Source organism: Meles meles, chromosome 10 (genome assembly GCF_922984935.1).
Source record: "Meles meles chromosome 10, mMelMel3.1 paternal haplotype, whole genome shotgun sequence".
NCBI lineage: Eukaryota > Metazoa > Chordata > Mammalia > Carnivora > Mustelidae > Meles > Meles meles.
In genome coordinates this window covers 903,460-920,850 of record NC_060075.1, presented here as the reverse complement: position 1 = coordinate 920,850, position 17,391 = coordinate 903,460, and the positions used below count along the sequence as shown (strand labels likewise).

The 17,391-nt window shown below is 52.6% G+C and overlaps 1 protein-coding gene across 2 annotated transcripts in view; it reads right to left on the bottom strand.

Moving 5' to 3' along the window:
- The window catches only part of PTPRN2 (protein tyrosine phosphatase receptor type N2), a 692,851-nt gene that overhangs the window by 586,402 nt on the left and 89,058 nt on the right, over positions 1-17,391 (bottom strand). Inside the window, exon 1 of one of the 2 annotated variants that reach the window (XM_046020314.1) lies at positions 2,940-2,964. The exons of the other annotated variant lie outside the window; for it this stretch is intronic. Coding sequence (XP_045876270.1) covers positions 2,940-2,952 — 13 coding nt within the window. The 5' untranslated portion in view covers positions 2,953-2,964. Of the gene's footprint in view, positions 1-2,939; positions 2,965-17,391 lie in introns of those variants that run through there. 2 annotated transcript variants of the gene reach the window in all.

The following is a 17,391-nucleotide window of genomic DNA, read 5'->3' as shown; positions in this document are numbered from 1 at the left end:
GACCCACACCTGCCCTTGGTCTCTTCTTATAGGGCCTTTTCAAAGGGTTGGAGAAGGGGAAAAGAGGAGGAAAAAGAGACAATGACCTTATGTGGCCTTCAAAGTAAAAAATATTTATCACCTGCCCCTTTACAGGAAAATTCGCCTACTCTCATTCTAGGCCATCTCTCATTCTTTTAAATATCAATTCTTGGTGTGTATTAATATAGATATTAAATATTAAATATCTGTTAAATAGATATAGAGAGTATAGAATATAGGAATAATTTTATATTAACTGCAACATGTGTTTTGAAAGACTAACCATAGTACCCAATATGCAAAGCCCTCTGGGCTTATCTGAAGTGGTATATCTCACAACACTCCCAGGAAGGCTACATCTTTCCGAGCCCACTTTGCAAAGTGGAAATACTGAGTCTTGGGAGGGACGAGGACTGACCATGGGAAAGGCAGTTTCAGATTCTGTGGTTCCTACACATAATGTACTGAATCACTTAGGAAAGAGCTTTATTTCCATGAACTCACATGGATCCTACTGGGTCCTGCCAGCTTCCTGCCCTCACTCGAACACGTCACCACTTCTGCACTGACCCTCTCCCCAGGCTCAGTTGTAAGAACAAAGAGCATGTATTAAGCCCACCAAGACATAGTCCACAAAGCTGGAGAACCGCACCAGAAAACGGTCTTCTTGCAGGCAAAGACACCACCTCAAACACATGTTCCAAGGGCTTGACAGTCAGGCACCAAGCACCTCCAGGTCCTGCTCCCAAGAGCGAGATGCTTTCCACAAAGGCCCCAAATTGGAGACCCTGGCGTCTGTGAAGGGCCACAGACTTGACCCAAGTACATGAGGGTGGAGCCCAGCACCCGCCAGGTACTCAGCACTGACAGTGAGCGTCAGAAGACCGTTCTCTGACCGTCCGACATAGTCAGAACCTGAGAGTGACGGCTTCCCCAAGCGTAAGTGAAACCCATCGTCATGCGCCACGTCAAGGGGCTGAAACGGAGCACTGAAACCCACAACACTTTCCACACACAAATACACGAGGACTTAGAAAAGACTGTCATTAAGGGCTAGTATCTGCATAACGGAAAAACCCTGAAACCTTGGTTTTCATCATTAGAGGACTGGCTCAGTACAGAGCTGTGTTTCCTGACGATGGGCCCTGCCGGTGCCCACCCGTGGAACACTACTCAGCAAACCAGAGTAAAGGGGCCTGCATTTTTACAAGTGATGAGAAGAATCTGGAGAATTACAGGATTCCATTTTTGTTCCCAGAAAAGCATCTGGAAGGATATTCACTCAAATGTCCTTCACAATGATTATTTTGGGGATTTAGGAGAAAGTGGGTGATTTTGATCTTATTCTTTATATGCTTCTGTACTGCCCAGATAGTCACCGTTCGGCATGTTCCTATCTTTATTGGGTACAGCGCTTTACTTATGAGAGACCTGCACATGGAAAAGGCGTAGAAGGAAACGAATCTGTTTCCTTTTTTATCTGAAAGTAAAATAACACATTTCCATTGTTGAAAAAATTAAAACAGATCTCATCTACTTTCATTATTCTCACCTTAGGGGAGACAAGAGGAGGACCATGTCTGAAGACAGACTTCCCACATTGGTTGGTTAAAAGAAATTTCTAAAAATACAAAGTGTCCCTGGGCACCTGGGGGGCTCAGTCAGCCAATCATCTAACTCTTGATCTCAGCTCTGGTCTTGATCTCAGAGTCATGAGTTCAAGACCCACCCTGGGTTCCACACTGGGCATGGAGGCTGCTTTAAAAAAAAAAAAAAGAAAGAAAGAAAGAAAAAGAAAAAGAAGGAAAAAAATACAAAGTGTCAAAAGGATTGGCCCAGAAATCTAAAACGTAAGAACTAAAGCAGGACAGAGCCTTTGAGGGTGGAGAGAGAGTTGCTCCGTTCAACCCTCAACAAGCGTCTGACAAACCAGTCTCCCACTGGACGACGCACATCACTGGGAGCGCGGGTCCTTGCCCCGACGTGTAGGTATGGGTGCAGCACGGGCGCCCCGCCTCCAGCACCACCTCTGCCCCGACGGCACCACAACGAATCGCCACACGGGGCGCCCACGGCTTCAGCGTCACCTTGTCTTGCCTGCGTGACCCATAAATCCAGGGACAGGCTTGCAGCAAACTGACCAACTGCATTTCTTGGGAAAGGAGCAAATGAACTGAGGGAGGAGTAACGAGATTTTCCCACAAATCGTTAGGATTGCTCCCTGCCCACAGGTCAACCCCCCTGTGGAGCCTGTAAAAATTCATCATGTACCCGAGCTGCCAGGAGGCCCCTGGAGAAAAGCAGGTGTCAAATGTGAAAGGGCCATGCTCGGGCAAATCCTTCGTCCCTGGGCAGCAGTAGCCACTGACCCCCACCGGGGCGAGCTGTCTTCTCCCCACAGCCCACCTGCCGGGTGCCTTCCTAACAGTAAAACTCAGCAGGAAGGACGCCGCTCGTCCCGAATCACGCTGGGACTGCAGCACAACGTCCTGCGGTGTGAGGCCCCACGGGTCGCCACCCAGCACGGGTCACCGCCCCGGTGACAGGACAGAGGGCAGCCTGGGCAGCCGACAGGGAGGTGGAGGGTGCAACCGCCCCTGGGTGGGGGACGTCCCAGAGCACCTCACCAGGTTACTCTCCGAGTGCCCCGGTCTGCACACAGACTCGGTCGCTGCCAGCCAAGAGTGGGGTCTGCTGGGAACGGCTGTGCCACCCCCTTTCTCCCACGGGCTCCGGACCCCGGGATGGCAGGGTGGGCCCTGCGGCAGCCACCGTCCACCCTGCCCTGGCCTTGCAGGGTGAGCCAGCTGCTGGGGGGCTGAAGCACGTGGACACCGGGTCACTGCCCTCCCTGCCCCCAGCCCAGACCGCGCTTCAACGACTAGACCAAGCCCTTCCTGCAGGGGACAGGCACCCACCCAATGCCTCCATCTGCCTTTCCTCTGAAACCTGACCCGACACCCATCGGCAAGCCCGACGCCCTTGAACATGGTCCTCTTCTGAGTGCTGACGGCTGCCCTCCTATCCCAGGGAGGGGGCAAGCCTCTGAGGCAGGTGTGATTTCCAGGCCAAGACCCTGCCTGGTAAGAACTGCTTAGGTAGGAACACCAGCGTCTGTCCGGATCCAGGCGAACCTCAAATGGAAAGACGAACAACCTCACACAGCTATCAGGGTGCGCGCCAACCGAATGTCTCAGGAGTTCCTGCTTCCGGGTCTGTTCTGCGGGACCAAACAAAGAGACGAAGGTATGTTCTGACCTGCCTCCCAGCTCCTCACCTACAGCCCTCTCCTCGGAGTGGCCCCCCTGCGTGACCCTCCCGTCCCCCCCGGGTGACCCATCCCCCTCAGGTGACCCTCCCCCCCACATGACCCACCCCTCCCCCGGTGATCCCTCCCCCCACCAGGGTAACCCTCCTCCCCAGGTAGCCCATCCCCCCCCAGAACGTGACCCTTTCTCACCTTCAGTCCCCTTCCCCAGTCTGGCGCCCAGAAGCAGGTCTGAGCTCAAGCTAACACAGGTTTCCCAGGTGCTGGGGAGCATCGAGGGAGACGCCCTGAGAGAAGGTGACCGCTGGCCTCTGCGCCCTGGCAGAAGATCCCAGGCTCACAGCAGCCCACACCGTCCGCTCAGGGCTGGTTTCCCTCAGTGTTCCACCGTCTGCCTGCATGTCAAGGTGCTGTAAACTAGAGGAAAAACAAAACCGATTTCTGTCCCTTTTCTTCCCCCGACTAACCAACGCAGGGAAACAAAGGCGCGCACTCGTTTTCTCCCGGTCACTGGGGTGGGGGCACATTTCCAGTCAGAGACACCCAGCCCTGCTGTACGGTGCATGTGCTCGCACACTCACTCCCCAGGAATCTTCCAGATGAGCCGAGCAGCCAGCTGGGCTCAGTGTGTGCGACAGGACGAGGTGCCAACTCGTGATACACTCAACTAGCTTAAAACGAACGTGTCGTGCCAAAATCGAGTTGGGTGGAAAAGGCGCACGTGTGAAGTTGCTGGAGTGGCCAGAAGGGAACAGCACCACCATCTGACCTCCGCCCTCCCCGGCGCCGGCCCCGGGAACAGCACCTCCGTGTGACCTCCGCCCTCCCCGGCGCCGGCCCACAACACCCGTGAGGAGCTTTCTGACAGCAGCTGCGGAACCACCCTGCATCCTGGGTACAGTTCCTGAGAGAACGGAGCTCCGGAGACAACGGCACACAGCACATCCCAGCACCCAGGGTACGGGAAACAAACCGCCTTCGTACTCTGCCCCGTCCCTGGGCTTACACACATCCCCGCAGGAACAAAGGGCCATGAGCACACGGGGCTGGTCCCCATGAGCAGAGAGACGCACGCGGGCTCCGCCTGAGCCCACGCAGCCAACCAGAGGAACCTGAACCGGCCAGCTCTCCGCTTACAGAATCAGGGCATTCACACCCCTGCTCGCTCAGTCATCTCTAACTCAGGCCTGGGTGTCCTGCAGGGAAGCGGACCAGGGACAACGGAGACTTCCCCGCAGGCTGGCAGGCTGAGCGGTTCTGAACTGTAGCGCCTCCGGGACACTATAAGCGAGACCCGCTCTCTCCGGTGGTCCTGTGAGTCTGTGACCAGGGGACACGTGGGTGGCTCAGTCAGGTAAGCATCTGCTGATCTCACCTCAGTCTTGATCTTAGGGCCATGAGTTCAAGCCCCGCATTGGGCTCCGTGCCTCAGTAAATAAATGAACGATTCATTTTTACAACCCCGCAACCAACCCTCTGTGATTTTCTCAGCAAACAGAAATACTAAAACCTCCTTTGGTTCCCCAATTACTAGGTTTTCAAGGTTGTATTATAGTTAGCATTAAAATGAAGATGGCAGAGCTCGGCCAGCCTGAAAATCGGTGTGAGTGGAGACAGACGGAAGTGACAGCAGCCCAGGGAAAGTTCTGACTGTGACGGCCACACGCATCCCTCACACGTCCCTCTCCAGACAGGCAACCAGAAAGGCCCCGCTTCTCGTAGCCTTCCGGCGCTGGGAGCAGTATCTGCCACCCTCGCCCCCTTACCCACACTCACCGACCAACCTCACTCGGCTTGCTATGAAACGCCGCAAGTCTGACTTAGCCAAGTCCCTGGTCCCGCAGCAGGGAGGACGGTTCTGTGTGAGAAAGAGCTCGCCCCGCCGGCCGCTCCGCGTCATGTCCCCGCCACGGCTTAACCCTGTATTCACCCAGGGGACCCACGGGTCTTACTGCAGCAGTGACGTGGGGCGAAACCGTCGTGACCAAATGACAGGTCCTTCCATTCCCTGGTCTCCAGCTTTAAAATTCTCTACAAGGAAAACTCAGGTGTGTGTGACTTAGAGGATGGTGGGGAGGTGAGAAGCGACAGCGGGAGTGAAACGTGTTGAAAAGTCAGCTGGGGACAGCTTCTCTCGGTGGTGTGCACAGCAGTCACTCTGGTTGTGAGGACCTCCCTGGCCGCCGGCCCTTGCCTGGGTCACTGCCCGGACTCAAGAGCGTGCAGGTGACCTCCGGACACAGCCCGAGCACGGCAGATCGTGGGGAGAGGAGGGAGAAGACAGACGGGTGCTGTGCTTCTTCTCTGCTCCTCTCTCTGGGCTGCGGTGACAGAGAGAGGCCAGCCCACAGCTTATGTTAAAATTCGAGCCTACAAAATGCTGGGACCACAGGTGCGCAGGAGACACGCAGTCCTCCTCTCACATCACCGCAGGCTGCGGAGAGGCAGGAGGGAAGCAAGAGGCTGGTTTCAGAGAACCCCCGTGTTCTCCGTCGTACCGCGTCTGACCCCTGCAGAAGAAAATAAGGCTCCCGTGTGAACTCACGATGAAATCACAAGCTTATCTTTCAATTTTATTTTTTTCTTCCTTAAAAGGGAAACTTAAGTATAAACTACTTCCTAGTTGTAAAAATATTCATTATTGTCTGCTGAACATGCAGAAATAATTTGCTCATTTAATGAATCGTTTCATTTGCTTAAAGTAAGGAGAAGCGACTCCTGGACGTCACTGCAGGGCCCTGGGAGCAGATGGAGACGCTCAGCAGTGCCAAACACCGAGACGGACCCAGAAAACAGACACCTGACGGGAGCTTCCTCCCTCCCAGCACGCAGGGGGCTGCGGTCCGGAGCAGGCACGTGCGGGCACCCCAAGCACGCACTCCGGTCTGTGTCTGTCTTATCACACTCGTGGAGCGTTGCCTGCGAAAGGACACTTGCTAAGAGAAACGCCACGAGCAAGCTCAGAGGGGCTCCAGAACGCTTCCGGTCCGTGCTCAGTCCCAGCAGCACGCCGAAGGGCACCCCAGAACCGTCCCGCCAAGCAGACCCTGGCCTCACCATGGAGGAACGTCCCCTCCACTCCCTCACCCCCATACAGGAAGGCAAAACACACCACCGTACCCATGAGACACGCACTGGGAAGGCTGCACGTCATTAAACATTCGAAATTACATGGTCTTAACATGGATTGTAGAAGTCTAAGGGGACTCCTTTTCCCATTGAAAAAACAGCAAAAAAAAAATAATAATTTATGATGAAATACAAATTTTTCTCCTATTCCACTCGCCCAATCTACAGACCACCGCCCGCTGTGCTTGGCGTCCTACAGAAGACCAGCAAGTCCCCTTGGGCTGGTCACACCCGGGAGGCCTCACCTTGCTTCTTCCTACGCCTTGTTCATTCCACCACCCGACCTGAGTTCTCCTGCTCCCAATTCGCAGCAACATCCAAACTTTGTAAACTCTTGAGTTTTTGCTAATTGAGTAGCTGATCTACCATATTTCATGTGGCTTTAATTTCATTTCTCCGATTTAATAACTAGGGAGAACTCGGTCTTGTATATTTCTCAATCATCGGGATTTTCTCCTCAGACGGTCCTGTGAAAACATTATGCCAAGTTTTCTGGTTTGTCTCTGTCTTTCCTACTGGTTTGTTCCGTTGGTGATAAGTGTTAAAAATGTCTTCTCCTGGGGCATCAGGGTGGCTCAGTGGGTTAAGGTCCCACTCTTGATTTCAGCTCAGGTCATGATCTCAGGGTCATGAGATCGAGCCCCAGTAGGGCTCCATGCTGAGGGAGGCGCCTGCTTCACATTCTCTCTTTCCCTCCCCCTCTGCCCCTCTCTCTGCTCGCTCTCTCTCTCAAAAACAATTAATTGATTAATTTTAAAAATGTCTTCTCCCAGGACACCTGGGTGGTTCAGTTGGTTAAGTGGCTGCCTTCGGCTCAGGTCATGATTCCAGCGTCCTGGGATCGAGTCCCACATCGGGCTCCTTGCTTGGCAGGGAACCTGCTTCTCCCTCTGCCTCTGCCTGCCACTCTGTCTGCCTGTGTTCTCTCTCTCTCTAACAAATAAATAAATAAATAAATCTTTTTAAAAAAAATGTCTTTTCCCATTCTGTTACTTGTTGTCGAACTCTCTTTTTAGTGTCTCTTCAATTAAGAGATGTTCTTGATTTTAACGTACTTGAAATTATCCATCCTTTCCTTTGTGGTCAGTGTTTTTTCAATGTCCTATTTCAAAATCTTTATCTGCTGAGGTCACAAAATCATTGCATTTGCATCTAAAAATCTTTATAGTTTTGCCTTTCGCACTTAAGGGTATACAAGTTGACTTTTCTAGAAGAAATCAGGTCCAATTTCATTTTTTTCTGATATGAATCCCAGCTGTTCTGCATCTCCGTTTTTCATTCAAAATATATTGAGGTCTTTCTAAAACGGCACATACACAGTTCCACCTTTGGGATGAACCATCATCTGAAGGATATTTAAGATGCTCGCGGTTCTCCTATTTAGAATGTTCCAGAGAATCATTTTACGTTGGATTCTTCACACACACTTACGCGCATTCATCATTAATTTCACAGGAGTGGCCTGGCGAGTTAAGCGTATTTTAAATTTTCATGGATAATGGGTTTTCTGTCTTGCTTAAAAGATTTATTCCTTCTCAAAATTATTAAAAATTCCCCCAGGTTCTCTTCTAGTACTTATAAAATCCCATTATACTTTAAATCTTTGAACCATCTGGATTTTATTTCGGGGTAAGAAGTTTGGGAGGAACTCAGCTCTGTATTTTCCAAATGCCTGGCCAGTTGTCCCCAAATCATTACTGAATAATACATCATTTCCCCCACCGATTTAAAATGTCATCATTATCATATACTAAATACCCATATGCATTCGGGTCTATTTCTAGACTTTCTATTCTCTTCCTTCAGTCTGTCTGCCTATTTGCAACCACAACCACTCAGGTCTGAGTACCCCAGCATCACAAAGCCCAGCACAGTGGGATGGACAATCCACCAAACAACTTCGCTGTTTCATCACTTTCCCGTTCAGCCTCATATGTACCTCTCAACATGAACTTTAAAACTAGTTTGCTTAATTCCAACAGAATTTTTTTAATGTTTTATTGTAATTGCTTAAACATAAAGATAACTCAGAGAGAACTGACATGATACAACATTGACCCTTCCGACCCAGAAACAACGTCTTGCCGACTATCCAGCTGTCCCCGTGCTTCTCAGAGGAGATTCTGGATTTGTCCGGGGTCTACCTCCTCCACGCGGCTCTTCACCCCTTCTCCAGGGACACAGACTTTCTACCACTTACCTCACCTTCTTTTTACAGATAATTTCTCTAGGTATGGAATTTCAGGTTGGCAGTTATTTTCTTTCGGTTCTTGAAAGACATCATTCCGTTATGTTCTGGCTGCCCCTACCCGTCGAAGTCAGGTCTCAGCTGCAGGAAGAATCACCCCAAACCCCCCGACGTCCAGCAGCCATTCCACAAGCCAAAGAGGTCCCTGCTGTCAGGCCAGCAGCTCTGTTATTCCCTCCTCACCGGACGGGCGCAGCCGAGCCAGCCGCTGAGTCCAGAACAGGAGAGTGGGCAGGAAATGCCATTGTCGCACAAGGCTACTGGACAACGGGCGTGCGTCCAGGTGAAGAGGGAAAGTAATGCAGCCTCCCACGCAGTCTTCGCAACTGGGCCGTTATGTGCCGCTTCTGATTTCAGGCCTTATTTTTTTTAATTTTCATTTTCAACAATTTTTCTGTAACATTCCTGTGTGTGTGTGCGTCTTCTTCTTAGGGTCCATAATGCTTGAATTTTTGCTTGATGTCTCTCACGTACCTCGGACATCAATTAGCCTTCTCTCCTTCAAACTTGCTTCTCCCCAGTCTCTGTCCCCTCCCCTGTGGACTTCAATCCACAGTACATTACAATGTCCATTTGTCCTCCTCCTTACAATGTCGGTATGTCTTTGTATTTTTCCATCCTTTCCTCTCACAGGATGTGGTCTTCTGACCTACTTCACGTTCCCTCCCCTCTGTCCGATCTGCTACTAAACCCACGGGCTGCACTCCTAGACCCAGGTGGTACCTTTCTCAGGACTAGAATTACCATGTGGTCCTTTTCTATGTATTACGCTCCTTCGAAATCCCCACTTACCAGCTGTGGTTCTGAACATATCAACCACCATTATTTCAGAGTCAAAGCCTGACGACTTCAACACCTGGATCACCTGCACGCCTGTGTCTGTCCACCTGTCCCTTCTTGGTCCTGTCAGCAGTGCAGGGAGATTACCTGAGCCTGCTGTAGCCAGGCTGGACACGGGGTTAGTCCTACCCACCCTTTCTCCTGCCGTAGGCAGTCCCAGCCTTCCGGAGGCCCTGACTGAAAGCCCAGGCTGTCCCCCGAGTTTTCACTCCTTGAAAGGCCCTGATGACCACCCTGAAACCGCAGCAGCTGCTTTCTCCCCCGCCCTCCCCCTGCCAGCAGTGATGACGGATTGGCAAGTGCAACGATGCTGGTCCCCTGAACTGCTTCCCCGTCCTGCAGCCTTGGCTCTCTGTCCCTCTGGTATATCCCACAGGTAATTTTCTGCTGTTTACTCAGTTTTTCTATTAGCTTTCGGGTAAAACTGGTCTGTTGCAAGCTGGTCACCACACTCAGAAGCAGAAGGCCCTCGGCAGAGTTTGAGAGGGTTCCCAGACAGGACCTGGACCTTCTTCAGATGACTTCCGGAGGGTTTAAGCATCCCCCGTTGCATTTTCTGTGGTTGCTGGTACACAGGAAAGCTCTTCATGTCTACAGTAAATGTGTAAGCAGTCGCCCCACCAAACACTGTTAAATACGGCCATCCTCTGGCCCGCAGACCGGGGCAGCCCACTCCAGAGGCCACCCTGCAGCACCCTGCCACCCTCGCTTACCCCAGCAGCACACGGCAGGCACAGTACTTACTTCTTATTTACACCTGGACGACTGTTCACTCAGAAAGTCCTCGGTGAGTAGCAAATGAACAGGGGAAATGAATGGATCGAACGTCAGAGATGACAATTCTCTTTATCTTTAGCCACAGGAGAAGTACAGCTACGTCAGATCATCCTGACGAAATGCATGAACAGACCCCACTACGGTCAATGCATTAAAAACCGAAAAGGGTAGCTACTCTGTGCATGGATAGATTACATGAGGCCTTCCCACATGGGGACTCACCCTTCCACTATTTCACGTGTTACCCTAACCTAGCCCTGTCTGCAGAGGGTGATGAGTCCAGTCCCACTCCCTCTAGTAGCTGCTGTGTGCAGAGCCCACCTTGGGAAAACACAGAAGATGCCTTGGTTTTTGTTTGTCTGTTTGTTTGTTTTTGGTTTTTTAAAGATTTTATTTATTTATTTGACAGAGAGAGATCACAAGTAGGCAGAGAGGCAGGCGGGGAGAGAGAGAGAGAGAGAGGAGGAAGCAGGCTGCCTGCTAAGCAGAGAGCCCGATGCGGGACTCGATCCCAGGACCCTGAGATCATGACCTGAGCCGAAGGCAGCGGCTTAACCCACTGAGCCACCCAGGCGCCCCCAGAAGATGCCTTGTTAACCTCCATTCCCTTCTAGGTCCCCCTCCCTTCCACCCCCAGCAGCTGCTTGGAAAGATCCACAACATTCTGGAAAAACAAAACAAAACATACTCCACTATGGCTGGGCCAACGAGCACCGTGGTGTGCACAGCAAATTTTAAGTTTTTACTGTGAAAATTCTCCTACACATGCAACCTAGAGGGACACTGTGAAGCATGTTCCCACATCCGCTGACCAGGTGCACTAATCCTCCTCCTGCCCCCACCCTGCTCCCCGGGCGGAGTCGGAGTACGTTAAAGAGAAGCTTACACACCGTACTTACGTAACCCTGACAGATGAGGGCTTTTTTTTTAAATTTTATTTATTTGACAGAAAGAGAGAATACAAGCAGGGGGAGAGGGAGAGGGAGAAGCAGATCTCCATGCAAAGCAGGGGGCCTGATGTGGAGCTCGAAATCCAGGACACTGGGATCATGACCTGAGCCAAACACAGACACTTAACTGAGCCCCCCCGGCACTCCCGATGAGGGCTTTTAAAGGATAAAATCATAAACCTATTATCACATCCAGCAAAATAAACAACAATTCCTTATACATAAATTTCTATTACCCAATCACTGTTAAATTTTCCCGAACGGCGCCTGGGTGGCTCAGATGGTTAAGCATCTGCCTTCAGCTCGGATCATGATCTCAGGTCCTGGGATCAAGCCCGGTGTCCAGCTCCCTGCTCAGCCGGGGGTCTGCTGCTCCGTCGCCCTCTGCCTCTCCCCCTGCTTGTGCTCTCACTGTCTCTCTCCCTCTGAAATGAATAAATAAAATCTTTTTAAAAAATTTCCCCAATTGACTTTTTAAAATGTCATCTTGGGCAGCTGGTTGACTTAGCGAGTGAAGGGTCTGACTCTTGATTTCGGCTCAGGTCGCGATCTCAAGGTGGTGCGACGGTAGCCCAGCCTCAGGTTCTGCGCCCAGCAGTGAGTCGGCTTGGGTTCTCGCACCCTCTGCCCCTCCCCCCATCACCTGCATGAGCACGAGCTCTCTCTCTCTCTCTCAGATAAATAAATAAAATCTTTTTAAAAGTAAAAAAATTATGAAAGATTAGAAGAATAAAAGGCCATCTTGTGGTTGAACTATTCGACTCAAGAACCAAACACGGGCGGAACATTCTGTATTCTGGAGGACTCCAACAGTCACCGTTTCCGTGCGAGCCAGAGGAAGCGTAGCCGGTTGGTGAGGAGTTTTCTGAGTCCTTCCTCAGAATCTTCACTTCGTGAAGTCCTCCTTACCTGACCACAGAAAGTCTGGGCTCTGTCATTTCTTCCTAATTCTGCTTCCTGCTTCCGTCTGGCACAGCAGCTCTGCAATCACCAGCGAGAGGAACCCCTGTCACCGCAGCACGTTCGCGTGCTCGTGCCAGACCCCTCCTCCGGGAGAGCCCCCCGTGTCAGCCCAGACAAATGTCGCCGGCCCTAAAAACAAAGACGCTGAAGCGGGTGGCAGAGGGTGGGGGGGCCCACACACAGTAGGGCAGCTGGCGTGTCCGGACAAACAGCCACTCCGGGGCCTCCCGGAAAGCATGAGAAAAACGGAATCACAGTTTGAATCTGGGGGATATACTATTCACATCCCGCATTCTCTCAGCAAGGTCAAAGCTGCCCATCGATGGCTAAATTTCTTCCCTTCGGAAATACTCCAGCTCTCCTCCAGGTCTGCGTGGACGGATTTTACATCTTGTCTTTATCTGCAGAAATTGGGAGTTCGAAGAAGTGGCTGGGAAGGGGTGAGCGGCTCTCGGGAAGGTTGACCCTCTCCCAGGCACTTGCGTTCAGCTCTTAACATGGAAGGAAGCAAACTCTGGTGCCCACCCTTCCAGCAAAGCCTCCCGAGGCCTGTCTATCTGCGCACTCCCAGCCCAGGGCCCCAGAGCAAGGCCATCACCCGGCGACACCAGGGCCTCTGCCTGGCTGCCCAGGGCAGGACTCCCTGCACATGTGAGGTGACGAGGGCCCCGGAGACCACACATTCCAACGTCTCCACCTTCCAGGGCGAACACTGGACAGGGGAGACGGCTTGCCTGGGTGCCCGTGGGCGCACAGCACACAGGAGGGAACCAGAGCTCTGCAGCCCTGGTAGCCTGGTTCTGAGCTGGCCCTGCCCGTCTGGTCCACACGATCCCATAAAGACTGCGGATGGCTCTTTCTCTTGCTCCCACTGTCCACACACAAAGGACAAAGGACTCACAGAAACCCTGTGGCTGGGGTCCCCATGGACCCTGCGGTAAATGGAGACCAGCTGCCTGGCGGCTGTCCCTGCTGTGGTCCTGGTCTCCCACCACTTCTCCTTCGTAGAACACCCAGAGGCAACAGGGGCTTGGGGCCTCCCCTAACAAACCAGGTCAGGCTCATCCCCAGTCACCAATCCAGGCCCTTTCCCTCGCAGAAGAGCATGAGAAGACGTCCACATACCCACCCGTCTACACATGAAAGCTCGTCAGGATGGACAGGAGCCGTGCCGTCCGAGGACGCTGGTCCTGGAAGGTCCCTGGGACGTCAAGGCACCACTCCAGCTCCCTCCCCGAGTGCGCTGCCGCGAGCGGTGGCCGCTGCTCCGGTCCCGAAGGCTGGTCATGGATACAGAGCGCAGCAGCGCCTGCAGCGCGCCTGAGGGCAGAGGACCTCAGAGCCCGTCAGAGAGGGGCAGGCTCCCGGGGAGGCCAGCACAGAAGGGGGAGAGCAAGCCCACCGCCCTCCGCAGAGCTGGTCAGGAGGACGCTCCCTGCGGAGGCCACACACGGACTTCCTCGCAGGCAGACACACGGCTGAGAAACAGTAGTATTCCACACAGGAAGTGTACCCCCGGGTCGTGCAGCGTCACTTGAGGTCAGAAGATCACCTTGTAAAAATGCATAGAGGAAACCACAAATTTCCAAATTCCCAGTTTTGGGTAACTTTTTTTCTGGTAATATGAGTAATAAAACTTTACGATGTAAAACTGGGATACACGGAGAAGCAAGAGAAAAATCATTATAGACACATCTTCTTTTAATGTTTTTCTCTGCATAATTACTTAATTCTGGACATAGCTGAGTCCACGCCGTAGCCCCGGTCCACCCCCCGGCCTTTTCTCCCAGACGTCAGCATTGCACTGGGAACACCTGAGCCACTAAAAGCTCCTCGTGGCCACCCTTGGAGGCTGCTGGCACCAGGCGGGTGGACCGGTCTCTTTTCCTCCTGGTCACGTAAGTGGCTTCAGGTTCTCCACATTCTGAGGAAAGCTGTTCCGCGTCTTCACACATTAGCACTCATCTCCGTATCTGAAAACACGCCTTCACGAGGGGCTGCTCCAATCTGAGTCACTGAGTCTAAAAAGCAGTAGCGCATCGAGGGCTTTCAGGAAAACAACCGACTCTCCCCTTAGTGGCAGGAGCGGTCTGGCTTACTGCACCACCGCGTCTGAGCGCAAATCTTTCCGAACTCGGTGCAGTGTTCCAAGTGTGCGTTTCTCCTCAGATACGGAATGCGTCTGAGCGCCCCTGCTTGCCTCGTTCTCACCCCGTGCCCCTCCCCTTCCCACAGAGCAGGCCCTGACCAGGACCACCTTCCCCCCAGCCTAAATCGCACACAGCCCTGCCCCTACTCCTCCACACACAAAGCAAACTGTGCGGCTGTTTCTGGAGGTGCTTGGATGAGTTTCTTTTTCGCCTCTCACAAGGGACGCAGACCCGCACTCAGGGCAGCCCGCGCTCTTGACCAGAACCTGTCCCAGACCTCACAGCAGCACGGCCAGACACGCCCCGCACTCTGCGAGTAGACAGACGTCCAAGAGGCCCCGAGCCGTCACCATCTTCGTCATCAGCGTCATTGGCGTCACCGTGGCCATCAACAGTGTCACCATCATCATGGTCCTCACCGTCACCCCGTCACCGTCCGCAGCAGAGTTACTATGCCATCTATTAAATATCGCCTGCGCGCTAGGTCCTTTGTTCGACCACTAATGCTCATTGTCCCTTAACCTTCAAATAAAGAGTATCACTCCCCACTTTCGATCTCAGGAAGCTGAGGTTCCAAGAGGTCAAATAACTTGCGTAGGACAACACAGCTCCTCGGAAGGCTGTAGAACAGGCCGGACTACAGACAGGAACAACCCTGCCTCCAGCACCGATCAGTAGTGTGGTCACGGGCCTCCTCCCCGTCATGGGCTGACACTAAGAGCCCACCTCAAAACCCTCTGATGAGGAGAAACGGTGGCCTCTCTACAGCCTTCACAATTTCCTCCTCTTCTCTGACCCTGTCTTGATTCTCACGGATGCCATTTCTGGCCGCCCCGTCCTTACTCTCTGTATCGTTTCTTGTCCTTCGTTCACGTAGTTTCCCTCACTCCTGCTCACGTACGAGTCCTTTGTGCGCGGCTTCTCCCTCTGTCAGAGGGACCCTCACTGTAGGCCTATTGTCACAACAGTCTGACCTTCCCTCCACTGAGCATCCAGGGTCCGGCACATTGTACGCAGTACCCCACTTCGCCTTTGCACAAAGAAGACCCGACTGTGCTCTGCAGACATGCAAACAAAGACTCGGTGCTTGGGAGCCCCAGCAGACTTGGTTCTCCGTGTCATTTCACTCACTCCCACAGCACACACTCATCACCATGTCCCTGACATGTCTCTGACCCAGACACCACCCTGAACATGCGTGTCCAACAGCCTCCAGGACATGCTCAGGAGCTGGCTACATGCCAGGCAGGTGCCAGACTCGGGCCAGTCTCTGACACCAGAGTGTACAGCATCGCCAGCCCAGGTCACGTGGGCTCAGCTGCGCAGCCTGGAAATGCACGGTCGGACCTTCTCCCTTGCAGCCCAGCGGTCTTCCCGTCGCATGGCACATCCAGACAGTGATGGAGAGGACGCCCATACGGCAAGCCCAGAGCTTATCTCCTCACGTCACCTCGCATATATTTAAGTCACCAGCCTCCAGAACCTAGGTAATTCTGCCGGCAAGAACCCTGTCAGCCCCAGATTGGGCCTTCCGGTTGGGTTGTATGAGATCATGTTGTGACCAAGTGTTCACATCCCTGCTTTCCCCACGACCCTCCTCTCCTTCTAGCTGACCAAGCAGCAGGCATCAAGCAGCCAGTCCAAGACGCAGCTGGAATTTCACAGCAAAATGGCACAGACGAGACCTCCGGTGAGTCGTCAAACACCAAGCAGGCATCAGAGGCAATCACGAGCTTTCTCAGTCTTCCTGTGTCTCGGGCTAATACCCTTAATGACTAAAAACAGAATACGATCACTCAAATGCACCGGGGTTATTCATTTACCTGAGACAATTCCGCACTATAATCTGCAATTTGTTAAACGGCGAGGTAGTCATCTACACTGATTTGTGTGTCCGCAGAGAACTACCGTTTACTCTAATGACGTTCCTGCTAACGAACCACAGAAATAATGAGGAGACTGAATTCCCCCTCCATACCTTTGGCTTCATTGCACAAAGCACAGCTGGCATTTTAGTGCAGAGATCACGGAAATTTTAGGGCTGGAAGGGTTCTTAAAGATCACGTGGCCCAGTGCTTCTCAAGTCTAACTGCATAACGGAGTCACTCCAGGGAGCTTACAAAAATAAGGAAGGAAGAAAAGAAAGCAAGCTGACGCCCGGGCCCCACTCCCCAGAGAGCCTGGTCCAAGTCTGCTGGGCAGTGTCCGAGCACCAGCACCATCTGAAAGCTCCCAGGTGTTTCTAACGGCCGACCGAGCTCGACAGCCACACAGCCAAACCACTCACCTCGCAAGCGAGAGATCGGCACCGTCAGTGGAGAAGCGGCTTGAACAGAGAAAGCCAAGAGAAAGGGCTGGTGTCTCAGGCTGGCCCCAGCTTCCTGACTTCCGGTCCAGTACGTCTGTACCAGAGATCACGAGCACAGGGTACACACGAAGGTACACATACATACGTGTGTGTCCACATGCACACAGGCACGCACGTGACTACAATGAATCACTGGCACTGGGTTTTCAGATTAAGAAAATAAAAACACTAACCCACAATATACAGACTCAAAAGTGTATAAAGTCTGGGTCTCATGTTTTGTGTTTCTTTTCGGAGAATAAAGAGATAAGGTACAAACGATACACGTGTTTGTGATAAGGAGGAACCCAGCAGTCAGCAGTGCTCTGACGGGGGGGGGGGTAACTCTTGAGCCCCCAATGCGGACTCTCCTGGGCCAGAAGGAGACACGCGACTCAGTGGGTTGAGTCCGAAGACTGGCCTGAGCCCTTCAGATTAACAGACAACGTGGATGACTCGGGCGCTGCACGTGTGAGAAGGCAACTGGCCACCCACCCCCCCGCCCATCACTCGCGGTGGTCCCAGTGGTCTTAGTAATGCCGGAGGGAATTTCTCTTCCCTGAAACAAATAAGAAAAACAAAATCCTAGCCAGGTCATAGAGTAGCCAAAGTACACATGTCCGTGCCACACAGCAGGTGGGAGAGAAAGCCAGCCAAAGGAAAGCGCAGGGAATGGTGATTTTTCCAACATCTGACTT